Below are 13,600 nucleotides of genomic sequence, written 5' to 3'. Positions count from 1 at the left end.
ATGTCTACCATTCTCTGCATCCACAGGTTTTTCATTTTTTAAATATTAAGACTAATAGACTGACCATTTGCGAGAGGCCATGCATTGAATCTGAACCTGGAAGTCATAAAACGACATATACATAGCATAGGCAAGTGGACATAAACAAATGAGGTCTTTCTCGCTGTCCTTTTTGGAAAGTTCTTCGAGATTTGGGAAGACGTATAGAGTATGACAACTTGTTCTCCTCCTCATTATCATTATTATTATTATTAGGGGTGTTCAAGGCCGGCCTGTCCCGATCAGCCCGTTCCGGTCCCGGTCTTATTGCGACGGGACGGATTTGTTCCAAAATTTTTCGGGACGAGACACGAGACGGGGTCATCCATCCTAGTCTCGTCCCTATTCCTTTTTTTTTTTAATTTTTATCATATTTATATAATATCATTTTTTTTCATATTTTTTTAAGATTTGAGACTATTGTATGGAACTATGGATATATTTATTTAGAGTTTTTATATTTGTTAATAATTTGAGATTATTGATGATTCAAATTTTTAGCAAATTTTTATTGTGTTAAAAGCTTTTGTTCAGAGTTTTTAATAACTATTATATGTAATATTTTGAGCTTTTATTTAAGAGCGCCCAAACAAATAAAAAAAAATAAAAACATGTTTTTATAAGGTTTAAACCCAAAAAAAATAATTAAGAAAAATCGGATTTATTAAAAAAAATTAAAAAATAAAAAAAATTTGGGACGTCCCGGTCCCGTCCCAGATCTATCCCGTCCCGGTCCGGGACGGGCCGGGATGTAATATCCTATTATTAAAAAAATAGATAAGAGTCAACTTTCCACCAACTTTCAGTGGAAAGTTGAAACTTGAGGGTTGAAAATTTGGAAGAGTAGAAAATGGGCAAACGTGTGGAAAAAATTGGCATGAAGGAAGACTTTGGGAGAGAGAAGGAAGACTTAGGGGAAGGAGAGTTAATACAAGGAGGAAAATTTTGCAACAGGTGGTTGGAATTGTAGAATAAAAGAGAGTAGGAGGCAGAAGGCGAGAGTGCATGAGAGAAGGAGAGAAGGAGAGAAAGAGAGAGAATTAGAGAAAGAGAAAACGAGAGAGGCGCAGAGAAGTTCTGGCATTTTGAAGGATAATACAAGCTTTAGGAATCATCTAGGTACACGAATATAATTCTTTTTATCAAACTTTCTTTATGAATATTTCCTGTATATTTCGAGCTTATTATTTTAAATAATTAGCCTGCGTATTTGTTAACTTTTGTGGATTTAGACTAAATAAACCTAACAAAAAAAAGGTAAACCTTCACTGGGTAACACAAAAAATGCCTTATAAGGAAAATATAATAGCAGCGAGGGATTTTGACCAGTATATGAAATTTCGCAGTATTTACCGAGCAAGTAACCTGTATTTTAGTTTAGGGTGGATCGTCTTGCCCACCAATAGAAAGGAGAGGACTTAAGCTTTTTCTTGCGTGTTCATTAGTAAGGTCTTTTAACAAAAATACAGAAAATAAGATTCAGACTATAAGATTACAGAAAATAATGGCGGGAACACATAATAGCATCTAGATAGGCGATACTATCTCCACTCCTACATATGAGAACTAGTTAACTAATTTAAGTAAATTAAGAAAATAAATTACGTTACTTATTTGTAATAAATATGTATCATCTTTCCTAAAATATCTTTGCTAATCAAATTTATTGGCTAGAACTATCATTATTAAAAGGATTATCTTAAAAAAATAAATACATATTAGAAATAAAGTAGATTGCGGTCTTATATTTAAAACTAAAATAAAAATTAAATGAAGTATTATGTTAAATAACACAGGCAGTATAATATAACATCAACAATTTAAACAGTAGGGCTAATTATGTATTCCTTTATACATCTCTTTTTTTGAAAAATAATGAAGAGCAAATGTAGAAGATGGGGAAAATGTATAGAATGTGTTAATTAATAATAAAATAACCCAACCTCAAAGAAACACAAAAGATGAGCCAAATGAGTGTGTGTGTGTGTGTGTGTAAGAAACACAAAAGATGAGCCGTGTGTGTGTGTGTGTGTGTGTGGTTTACGCTGTTTTAACCTTTTAAAGCAAGAGATCGATCAATCCGAAAATGTAAAACTCAATTCAAGATCCAGCTTTTTTGAAAAAGACGTAATTGAGGTACAACTAGAAAGAATTTTCCATGGATTTGATAGTTTTTTCTTAGTAAAATCTTGATTTCAAATATATGATAGATCTTCGGCCAAAAAATATATATATATATGATAGATAATTGTACGCGTGTCCTCGGTAATTTTTCCGTATATGCTAAACTAATTACGTAAACTATTTAGGATGCTCCCTATGATTTAATTTAATGGCTTTATTAATTAACCTGTAGCTACTATATATATATATATATTGTAATGATAACTTCAAACCTTGCTAAGAACTGTTTTGATTTTGCATTTTTTTTTAATGATTTCTCAGAGAAAATAAATCAAAACTACACAATTTTGGACTATTTTTTTTTAAAAAAATACAAAACCGCGCAGTTCAATCACAGTAATTATATATCAAAACATCTATAATTTTAGCTAATGATTAAAATAAAAAATAGGAGGAATTATTGTTAGGTCCGAATGAAACAGGAAATGACAACACATTTAAAATGCTCACTTGCTTGGGACCTTGTAATAATTCTCCCAAAAAAAAAAAACTGAAAAATTGGGTTACTATAAAAGACATGGGATATCCGCTGTAATGTTTACATTTCTTTGGAAAGGAGAGGACATTTTGTCTGGATGCCATCACTGCATAGTTGTTTCTATCTGCAAAATCTGATGTTAATTAATTTCACATCACTGCTCTTAAAGTTCACACACCATGTGTTCATTGATTGTGCAAACGACCTCTCAGTTGGATAACCATAAATACGGCAATTTAAGAAGTATTGAGATGAAACCAAACTATAATTTAAAAAATAGTTTTTGAAAAATAGGTTCTAAGAAAAATAAATTTTGCGACGAATATATTTTGTGAAAAAATGATTCTGATCAAATGAGAGTGTTTGGATAATTGTTATCAGAAGCATTTTTTACATGTATAAATTACTAAAAAGGGTATAAGTTAATATTATAATTATATAAAGGATATATTTTATAATATATTTTAATTTGAAAAAATAAAATTGTCAATAAAATAATTTTTACTAACATAATTAATAATATATAAGATAATATAATTAATAATTAATTAATATGTGTATATATATTTATAAATTATAAAATTAAATATTTTTATAAAAATGATTTTTTTCTGATAGAAAAATATTAATTTGCCAGGAGCAAAGGACCGAAGGCGGAAGAGAAATGAATAATTGAGAGGTATATGTGTCTGGTCAAAAAAACAAATCTCATATCTGAAAACAAACCATTTGACACTCTCCCATCATTTTCCCAAAAGCATATTCAAAAAGCTTCTCACAAAACTATGATTTTGAAACCAAAACCATGATTACTAATTTCATATGGGTGTTTGGGTAATTTTTTCTACAAACGATGGTTTGGTTTCCCAAATCATAGTTTGGGCAATCACCCAAACACCCTCTTAGCCTAGAAGTATTCAGACAGTGTTTAGGTGAAACAAGAAGCACTTTTAAAAACTGTTTTTATGTTAATCAAGACAAACTTTTTCTTATATATTTATTTCGCATATTGTGAAATTATTTTTAAAATTATAATTTTGTTTTCACTCAAACTCTTCCTTAATCTAGTGGTACCGGTAATCTAGTGGTATAGGGACAAGATGTGCCCATGGTGGCTCTAGGAGCTTGTTCCGTCAGGCTCCATGCCATCATCCAAATCTCCAAAAAAAAAACAAAAAAAGAAATAAAGAAGAAGAAATGAGGCAATTTATGATGAGCATCCCTTTCAAGATATTACTAATAAAATTGAATTGAATTATTCTGATGATATACATATATATTGCTTCTCAATTAAGTTCTCACCTACGGAGATAGATAGTTTACATGTCTTAAGTGCCTTTGATCATAACCTCCACTCCACATTAGAGAGGAAGAGGTCCCACCCACGACTTAATGATTTAGGCTGTGTTTGGGTGACATCCCACCCAAACTATGGTTTGGAGAATAAATCATCCAAACACCCACCCAAAAACCAAAACCATGGTTTTGGAAAAAGCAAAAAATTCTTGCTTTTGGAGAAAAAAGGGAGAGTGTGAGAGCTTATAGGATATATATCTTGTTTTTTTTTTATAAACATTTTTTTTATAAACATATTTAATCTTATATTTTATAAATATATATACATATTAATTATTTATTAATTATATTATCTTATGTATTATTAATTATGTTAATAAAAAATATATTATTAATAATTTTATTTCTTCAAATTAAAATATATCATAAAATTTATTTTTTATGTAATTATCATAAACTTATGTCTTTTTTTTAGTAATTTGTATATATAAAAAGTACTTCTGATAACAACTATCCAAACACTCTCACTTCTCAAAATCACTTTTTTATAAAATCTATTCTTTCCAGAATTTATTCTCCAAAATCACTTTTTCAAACTACTGTTTGGTTTCATCCAAACACACCGTTAGATCTTTGCATTAAATGATGTGTCAGAAGGAAACAAGAAATAAATATGAACAGAAATTGATTAACGTGGTGAAGCCTCCACCACAGGAGAAGAGTACGGATGGAATCACGAGATTCTGTTTGATTTGGTTTGTCTATTTGTTTTATCTTGATAAAATAGACTATCTTAGTAGATGTGGGATTAACACTTTAAATTAGTCTTTTATATTTTCTTATTTATACTTGGTAGGGTGCTATATATAAATTATTTTTTTCATTGTTATCATCTCAGTTTTTCAATTTTTTTACTTGTTTTTGTTTTATTTATTTCATTCGCTTTTTCGTTCTATTTACTTAATTAATAGAAACTTAAAGCATAAAAGAGGATCATTTTCCTCAATTCTTTTGAGCAACAAAGAAGAAACCATAAACACGCATCTATCATATTCACATAAGATTAAACTCATAGCTTCTTTCTTAAACCAAGACTTAAAAAGCTTTTTAGTATCAATTAAACCAAACAGTTTGACATATTATATAGGATTAAGGTATAATTTTAATAACAAATAACACAAAATTAAGTTGGACTAATCTCTGTAAAATTTATTTGAATGTAAAAATATATGTAAACTTTTTAAAATGGGGCAAAAATAACAACACCGTTAAGTTGGACCTACCTCTGTTGTTTTTTTATTGGTGGAGCGCTAAGAAAAAGCTAAGCTTGGAGTTGTCTTTTCATTTTATGGTAGAAATTTATACATTCATCATGTAATTATTTTGTGATTGATACACGCACACATCTCAATAACGAGGTGTATACCCTTCTCTCCCATGGATGCGATACATGAGATTGATAGTAATTTTAAAATACATAAAAAGAATACGCTTTTTTTCCCCCCTATTTTTCTAACCATGCTGAAATGTGTTGAGCAAACTGAAGGTTTGAAAAACTATGAACTGCAGAAAAGAACTCATATAATAGATTTTTTTTATTAATGATATATAAGAGATTTAATTTCAATAGCTCAACCTCTCATCCTTTTCCCTAAAGCATCTATATCTACATAGCCTTGTTAATAGGTTGATTTACAGATATATGTGATTTTATAACTTGTGAATGTAACTTCCCAATCTCAAATAATTCAACATTCTTAAGGATATACTTAATTATTGTTTTTTCTTATTTTATTTTAACTAATGCCTTATTTTCAAAAGAAAAAAGTCGCAAACATCCACTAAATAGAAGCATCAGAAAAATTTTCCAAGTATATATTACAATTTCGAATAAAAAGAACAGATCCGAGAACTCCTAAAACAATGAACAATCACCTGCGATATTAATGTTCCACTTAATCTTGGAGAGTAAAAAAAATCTCATGATCATGACCCCTCACTCAATCCCACACAGAAGAAAAACAGAAACTTGTTGGAAAAAAAAATGACATTAAATGAACTGAATCATAAGGAAGTAATTAACTAGCATGGCCCCTTCATTATTATTTCTTCCAGATGGAAAGAGACTTGACAATTTATGAACAACTAATTATATCTACCACAGTCTTAAAATCTTGTGCAGCTTTCCCGTCTGCCCCAGAAGCAATTTGCATCGTCTTTTTCATCTTCAAGGCATTTTCTCTGATTTTCTTACCTTCTTCCTCAACCAAAACCAGATTCAAGCTTTGAATCAGTCCAGTTTTGGTGAAAACCCCACCTTCTAGTTTAACCCCAATCTTCCACAATTCCGCCACTGTTCTTGCAGCCATTCCATGATCTCCAAAGAAAGGCCTACAAATCATCGGTATTCCTTTGGCCATACTCTCAATCACTGAGTTACTTCCACAATGAGTCACAAAAACTCCCACAGACTCATGTGCTAAAACCTGTGTCTGAGGAACCCAGGGTACTATTTTCCCTCTTTTTCTTGTCCTCTCAACAAACCCATCTGGCAAAAGACTCTTCTGATCATCCCTTAAAGACCATAGAAATGGAAGCTCACTAGCTTCAAGTGCCTCTGAAACTTGTAGAAGCTCATGATGGGGAACGGGAACAACAGTTCCAAAGCTAAGATAAGCCACTGATCTAGAACCATGCTGATCCAACCACGGCAAGCAACCATGGGTATCTGTGTGAGATTGTGACAATGGAGGACCAACGTAAAGCAGTGACTTTAACTTGGACTCCATGTCTTGAACAAAGAGTGGAGGATCTAATTCCTCGTAGAAAAACAGAACCAGTGCTCTTGCTTGAGGCAGAAGTTGTCCCGTAGAAGCTAGTATTTTACTAAATACTGTCTCTTTATGTTCTTCGCCAGGTTTGAGTAACACATCGTGTGGTAAGTCCTCAACTCTCAAGTGGGACAACCCAGGAAGGAAATCCAAGGATGTGCTTTTGTCTGGTTCATGAGAATCACTGAACTTTTGGCGTATTAAGTGAGTGTAGAAATGAGGAGATACTGAAATTGAAAGTGAAGGCCAACAAGCAACCCAAGGGACATTGAGTTTATGAGACAAAGAAAGAGAAGGAGCACTCACAAAAGTGTCAGAAAAAATGCAGGTGACTCTCAGGTTTGTGCTTTTCACTGCCAAATCTATCGCCTGTTCAAGGTTCTCGAGACTGGCCTGAAGAAACAAGTCCACCAGTACTGGAACAGGCGCGAACTTGCCTGGCGCGTGATCCTCTGGAACTCCATCAGACACATTGTAGGGTTTGATGTTGTGTGGGATGTTTGGTTGGTCGGAGAAGAGAGATTGGTTGGATTTCGCAGTGCTGATGAAAGAGAAAGTGACATTTGAAGCAGCAGAAGCTAATCTGATGGTCTGGTTCAGAAGAGCCAGAGGGTGACTTCCAAAGGGGAAGGCAATCACAACAACGTGTTTATTCTCATCACATAATGGAGTCGCCATGTTTAGCAAGCCACAAGAAACGAAGATATATGCCCAACCACACACACACACAGTTTAATTTGGGAGCTTTTATGATCTGTATATCTAGCATAGAAGGACGGTAGGGCGAGGATAGCGAGGATATGTATAGGGAGAAGGGCAAGGATCGCGAGGATATGTTTAGGGAGAAAGACATATTTAATTATCCCTTAAATGTGGGTATCCTACAACTGGTTCCACCAAATGTTTTAATTCTTATGAAATCATTGATACTTCCTCCGCTCTTTTTTATAAAACCCTGGCAACTAAATTACAAAATTTAAAAAAATAGTTAAGAGTAATAAATATGTAAGAAATGAATTTTTTTTCTAAACATGCCATTATTTATAAGGGCAAGTAAGAGAAAGAAAGTATGAAAGAGAATATAGTAAACATTTTAATTAATGCAATATATAAAATTAATTAAGAACAAAAATAGTAAAAACAAGTTAAAAGTTCAGACAATTACGAGTTCTTATTTAAAAAAAAACCGAGATAATTCAAAGTTCAAGCTCTTATAAGAAGGACCAGGTGGAGTACCCTTTTGGAATTAATTTTTTTTCCTTTATAATTGCTTTCATGTAAAAAAAATTTTTTAAAAAAAAGAACTCCTACCGTCACTGGCGGCTGGAGAATTTTTTGGCGAAGGTTGGTCGAAATATAGGATAAAATCCCACTACCTGTTATATGGAGAAAATTATAATGAGATCTCAAAGAAGAAAAATAATTACATAACAAGTTTCAGAAATTGTCATTTTTTATTTCAAAACTTGTCATTACATACTGTTTAAATTGCTATTGAGATTTTTAATAACTATTTTTTTAGGACTTCATTGTAATTCTTTCTTTTTATTTCTGAAAAGTTAAAAACCATAAGCCCGCTAAAACTTCTTAATGATAATAGTGCAAAAGTTGGGAATTTTGTACCTGATGTCGCTTTAACTGAGAAGATTATTAATCAAGGGACAAGCACAGAATAATATCTAAAGCTTGGAATGTCATCAGTTTCCTAAGATATGAAATGGAAGGTTTTCTAAAAGAAAAATACCTGTGTTAAGTTACTTATAACTATTATGTCAAGCTCTCAAATTACACATAAACGTATGTTTTATATATTTTTCAAGCAGGTCTATAATTAAATGATATTAAATGCTGATATTTTAAACATATCTTGACATAGTAGATATAAGAAACTTGATTTAAGTATTGAGGCTTTTTTAACTATTTCTCCCTTTTTCTTTTTCTCTCTTATGCTATGCTACTCTGCTCAACGAATGGCAGGAAATCCCTTACGCAAAGACAAGTTATTTGTGCGTATAGAGGCTTAAGTAAAGACCGCGGAACGAGGACGTATGTATGATGAATAGATTTATCGTAATTTTTTTTTTGAGATCTTGAAATCTACTCCTTCAGTTCTTAATATAAAATTTATTTAACTAATTTGATTAAATTAAGAAAGTTAGATAAATTAATTAATTATAAGAAATATGATATGTTTTTTCTAAAACACTATAATCATCTTCCTTAATATCATCCCTCCCTCTCCTACTTGATTTGATTGAGGGAGTATTAATAGGTATCATTAAGAAAAATTGATAAATATGAGAAATATATTTTATGTTTAAGATCAAGATTAACTCAATAATTAAGTTTTATAGTAAAGAACGAAGGAGTACAAAGTTTTGCGATGCAATTATTGTTCCCTTTAATTTGTTCCCTCAACCGTCTTTCTTAGTCAAAACAATACAACTCATCATGAGTTTACCTTCTGTTCTAAGCATAATAATCCATGAAATATCTACGAGTTTTCCCTAGTCAGTCTTCCAACGTTCATTAATTCAAGAGGGAAAAAATAAGTTTTGGCCAAAAAAAAAAGAGGAAAAAAAGGGCAAGAGACTCCCTCAATTCCACTTGCACACCTCTGTGTGTGTGTATAGGCAAGTAAGAGGCATCTTATTAATTTCAAAGACTACAAATTAAATTCAATACTACCTCTTCTACTTAATATAAAAGCTAGACAACTAATTTAAAGATATCAATTAAAAAAATTAGTCAAATTAGTTATTTGTCACAAATATGTGTTAATCACAAAAATGTTTTCTTCAATTATGCGCATTAGATGATTGAAATTCTTCCTTGATGAAAACTCCGCACAATCAATAGGAATATTTTAAAAAAAATAAAAAACAAAATAGATTAAAGTCTTATGTTTATAATCAAATTGAACCCTTGACTAGTTCTTATATTATGAAGCTAAGGTAGTATTTGTATAACTGTCCAAAAAATCACAACTATTTGAGGGCCAAATATTGTGTAATCCATATTCGATATTATATTCAGTATAGTAATCGTCAATAAGTCCTTTGATTGATCTCCGGCGCCTCTGTTTCCATGGCGCGTTTCTGTTTAATGAAGAAGTACGACGTGTTAAATATGCAATTTTTGTAGTGTGTAAATGAATTTAAACCCTATTTGCATATACATAATCAACGAATTTCATTTCTCTTTTTGCTCTCCTTACTGGATTCATTTCAAAAACAATTCTTTTGAATTTTTCACATTTAAGAAAAAAGTCTAATCGAGTACATCATTGGTTCTTTTGACAACTTAATCCCTGTGTACATGGCAACCCTTTTTTCTTTTTTAGGGTAACTCATAAGTGATGATCTTACATGAAAGGCCAGTACTTATGTTAAATGTTTATAAGTGTATGTTCATATAAATTGAAATACAGCTCTTTTCATGTACTTATCATAAGTCTTCACGTACTTATCTCATATATTTCATAAATTATGATTAAAATAACTACTCCTCTTGTCCTATATATAGGATAAAGAGAGAAGATTTTTTTTTGTATTATTTATAAATCACTTCATTAAATTTTCAATGTAAATATATTATTTTGTTCTTCATTTATTATAGTGTGGATAGTTATTTCTTTTGAAAAGTATATATATTAAATATAGATAAAATTAAAAAATTATTATATTTTAATAGAAAATTAACACATTTTAAGATTTTTCTTAGTTTATATAAAATATATTAAAAGTGTTTTATAAATAGCATAAGCAGACTATTTTAAAAGGATTCTACTACCATTTCAAACAAGCCGCGACAGCTATTGCGTAGCAGCGCCAAAGAGAGACATATAGACGCTTGGCATTCACTTTGGGGCAATCATTAAAGCAACGCACCACCACAAGGTCACGAGATAAACTTGATGGCTTTGAACTTTGAACTACCGATTCAAATTATAGAAGTACTACGAAGCATGATTCAGAGCCACACACTTGTTGGAAACGAGATGACAACGACGGGGTGGGGTCATTTTAATAGCTTTATATATTTGATTTGATTTGATTTTTATGGTAGAAGTCTTTTAATTTTAATAAATATGGAACGTAAAAATAAAAAGAATATTATAATTGTTATTTTCAAAAACCGACCCAAGAGAACGGTATAAGTTTTATTATTTCAATTTTCAAAAATAGTAAAAATATATGGAAATTTTGGGAAAATTCTCCTATTAAAATTTTTATTGTGAAAATGACCTAATAAATTTTTGTGATAGGAAGTACGCAGAGTATTAATACTCTAATTTAGGTCCACAACAAAGGAAACTTTTCCCTACTTTCCCTTAAAAAAAAACAGAGAGAGAATTACTTGAGTTAAGATTTATGAGAGAGTAAATAACCGGGAGAATTGTTATAAAATCTCAAACAAAGAACATAATTACTAAAACGTCTCAATGATAACAAAATAGCTTATAATGACAAGTTTAAAAATAATAAATGATAATTGCTCACTTGTTTTTAAGACTTACTGCTAATTATTTTCTTTTTTAGGATTTAATTGTAATTCTCACTAAATAAAATATTGAACTGATGCTCTCTCTTTCATAGGAACGTGGAGACCATGGATTGAGCACTATGACTGATGGGCTGAATTAATTTAATTGATTTTGGGTGTGTTTGGATGAAACCAAACCGTGGTTTGGAAAAGTGATTCTGAAGAATAGATTCTGGAGAAAATAGATTCTGTGAAGAATAGATTTTGTAAAAAAGTGATTATGAGAAGTGAGAGTGTTTGGATAGTTGTTATCAGAAGCACTTTTTATATATACAAATTACTAAAAAAAAAGACATAAGTTAATATGATAATTACAGAAAAAATAGATTTTATGATATATTTTAATTTGAAGGAATAAAATTGTTAATAATATGTTTTTTACCAACATAATTAATAATACATAAGATAATATAATTAATAAATAATTAATGTATATATATATTTATAAAATATAAGATTAAATATATTTATAAAAAATATGTTTATAAAAAAAATAACAAGATATATATCATATAGGCCCTCACACTCTCCCTTTTTTCTCCAAAAGCAAAAAAATTTGGTTTTTCCAAAACCATGGTTTTGGAGTCAAAACCATGGTTTTGACCCAAAACCATGGTTTTGACCCAAAACCATGGTTTTAGTTTTTGGAAGGGGTGTTTGGGTGATTTATTCCCCAAACCATGGTTTGGGTCCTCAAACCATGGTTTGGGGTGTCACCCAAACACACCCTTTATCGGGGATATCAACCTCAATCTTTTTTCTCCGAAAGCTCTATGGCTTCGTTGATAGGTCAATATACAAATATGTGACTCTATAATTTTGTACTCTATGTAATCTTCCAGTCTAATGAAATAAGACTAGTTATTATACGTAGGCACCGTTTGGGTGACACCCCAAACCATGGTTTGGGGACCCAAACCATGGTTTGGGTGATAAGTCACCCAAACACCACCCCATTTTGCCCAAACCATGGTTTTGGGCCAAAACCATGGTTTTGGCTCCAAAACCATGGTTTTGGAAAAAGCAAAATTTTTTTACTTTTGGAGAAAAAGGGAGAGTGTGAGAGCCTATAGGATATGTATCTTGTTATTTTTTTTATAAACATATTTTTTTATAAACATATTTAATCTTATATTTTATAAATATATATACATATTAATTATTTATTAATTATATTATCTTATGTATTATTAATTATGTTAATAAAAAATATATTATTAACAATTTTATTCCTTCAAATTAAAATATATCATAAAATCTATTTTCTCTGTAATTATCATATTAATTTATGTCTTTTTTTTAGTAATTTGTATATATAAAAAGTGCTTCTGATAACAACTATCCAAACACTCTCACTTCTCAAAATCACTTTTTCATAAAATTTATTCTTTCCAGAATCTATTTTTCTCAGAATCTATTCTCCAGAATCACTTTTTCAAACCACGGTTTGGTTTCATCCAAACACACCCGTAGTAATCTCCAAATCTCAAAAGTACTTTTGGCTTGCAAAAGCTACATTCAACACTACCAAAAAGAAAAAGTTAGCAATGAAACTTTCTATTGCTATTGCTAATTTACGAAATTTTGTTGGTAATCAATTTAATGGTAGAATTTAGTTACGAATTTCACGTATTTTTGGATATACATAATCACTCTCTATATATATGGTCCATATTAATTAGTCCAGCAAATAAATTAAAAGGGAATGACGGTATTGGTTTCTAACCCAACTCTAAAGGAGTTATTATTGATAATATATAATATAAAATCTATAGAAAAGAGTAATTCATAATTCTCGAACAGATAGTGTGACTATTTTCAAATTCTGTGCGAACACAAGGGCAACAATTTAGTTTTATTAGTATTCAATTTTTATTTGTTGGAGTTTTGATTGAAGTTAGAGGTCAAATATTTTTATAGAATATATATGTGTGCCTGTGTTGATAAAATTAATACATTTTTTTTAATTAAAGCATAGGTACTCTTGTATTGGAGGTAATCCTATTCGAGATATTGTCGGGTACTAAATGTGAGTATCTCTCTTAACGGGAATTTAAACATTAATTTGTCATATTGTAAAGGACTAACCTATTCTGCTAGACCTTGTTGCCTTGTTGGTAAAATTAGTACAGTTAGAAGACTACATTTTCAGACCAATTGTACGTGGAAGTTTCTTTAGTTCTGACGCACTTTGGGCCACAACCAATTTTCTTTTGGGTGTAGAAGG

At 30.6% G+C, this 13,600-nt stretch overlaps 1 protein-coding gene across 1 annotated transcript; it reads right to left on the bottom strand.

Annotated features, from left to right (window-relative positions):
- Window positions 1-5,839: 5,839 nt before the first annotated feature.
- On the bottom strand, window positions 5,840-7,672 carry LOC114713562 (anthocyanidin 3-O-glucosyltransferase 7). Its single transcript, XM_028898237.1, has one exon. The coding sequence runs from the start codon at window positions 7,504-7,506 to the stop codon at window positions 6,133-6,135; it is 1,374 nt and encodes a 457-aa protein (XP_028754070.1). The 5' UTR covers window positions 7,507-7,672; the 3' UTR covers window positions 5,840-6,132.
- Window positions 7,673-13,600: the final 5,928 nt, after the last annotated feature.

Source organism: Neltuma alba, unplaced genomic scaffold, assembly GCF_004799145.2.
Source record: "Neltuma alba isolate B1F8T4 unplaced genomic scaffold, ASM479914v2 tig00011435_pilon, whole genome shotgun sequence".
Lineage (NCBI taxonomy): Eukaryota > Viridiplantae > Streptophyta > Magnoliopsida > Fabales > Fabaceae > Neltuma > Neltuma alba.
The sequence above is the reverse complement of the archived record's forward strand: the minus strand, read 5'-3'. Positions and strand labels throughout refer to the sequence as shown.

Bases quoted from the DNA above. Each gene is read 5' to 3' on its own strand.
- LOC114713562 (XM_028898237.1), bottom strand. From the start codon at position 7,506: ATGGCGACTCCATTATGTGATGAGAATAAACACGTTGTTGTGATTGCC.